The sequence below is a fragment of the Penaeus monodon genome, chromosome 28 (genome assembly GCF_015228065.2).
Source record: "Penaeus monodon isolate SGIC_2016 chromosome 28, NSTDA_Pmon_1, whole genome shotgun sequence".
Lineage (NCBI taxonomy): Eukaryota > Metazoa > Arthropoda > Malacostraca > Decapoda > Penaeidae > Penaeus > Penaeus monodon.
The window spans coordinates 18,867,423-18,868,019 of record NC_051413.1 but is presented as its reverse complement, the minus strand read 5'-3'; the positions used below and the strand labels follow the sequence as shown (position 1 = coordinate 18,868,019).

The 597-nt window shown below is 40.2% G+C and overlaps 1 protein-coding gene across 1 annotated transcript in view; it reads left to right on the top strand.

Annotated features, from left to right (window-relative positions):
• The window catches only part of LOC119591093 (tachykinin-like peptides receptor 99D), a 37,171-nt gene that overhangs the window by 26,298 nt on the left and 10,276 nt on the right, over positions 1–597 (top strand). The window contains exon 7 of the mRNA XM_037939813.1: positions 427–572. Within this exon, the coding sequence (XP_037795741.1) occupies positions 427–572 (146 nt within the window). The remainder of the gene's footprint in view (positions 1–426; positions 573–597) is intronic.

Here is a 597-nt window from a genome sequence, read left to right as displayed (position 1 = left end):
TCGTTCATTCCTCCACGCCCATTTTGAACCCTTTTATAGTTTTTCCTAAAGGACAGTTATATCTTTACAAGTAACTGATATACTAAATAAAATGCATAAACAGTGTAAATGTGTAAATGGTTAAGTTTACCCTCTCAATTTATTTTTGTTCAGTCCTGCCCTAATGTTTTTTTCTCTGTGCACTACATGTTCCGGTTTATATAACTATGTAATGATAATCATCCACCTTGTCTATACGGGGTTATTTTGCTTTCTAGATAACAGAAGAACTATCATTCTATTCCCTGTTTATCGTACCATTTGGCCCTGCAGAATTACGAAACAATCAATGTAAAAGAAAGAAAGAAAAATACTCGGTGCAACATCACAAAATCACTAACCAACTTTTGTCTTCTTTTTTTCTTTTCTCTCGCCGCCTCGCCGCAGATTCCGGAACGGCTTCAAGAAGGTGTTCTCAGGGTGTTGTCCATTCATACAGTACGAGCGAGAACCGCCTGATGTGACGCGCATACAGACGACGCGGTTCTCCTGCTCTGGGTCTCCCGAGACACATCATCGTGTCTCCTATGATGGTAAGAAGGGGGAAGGGATGCTAAA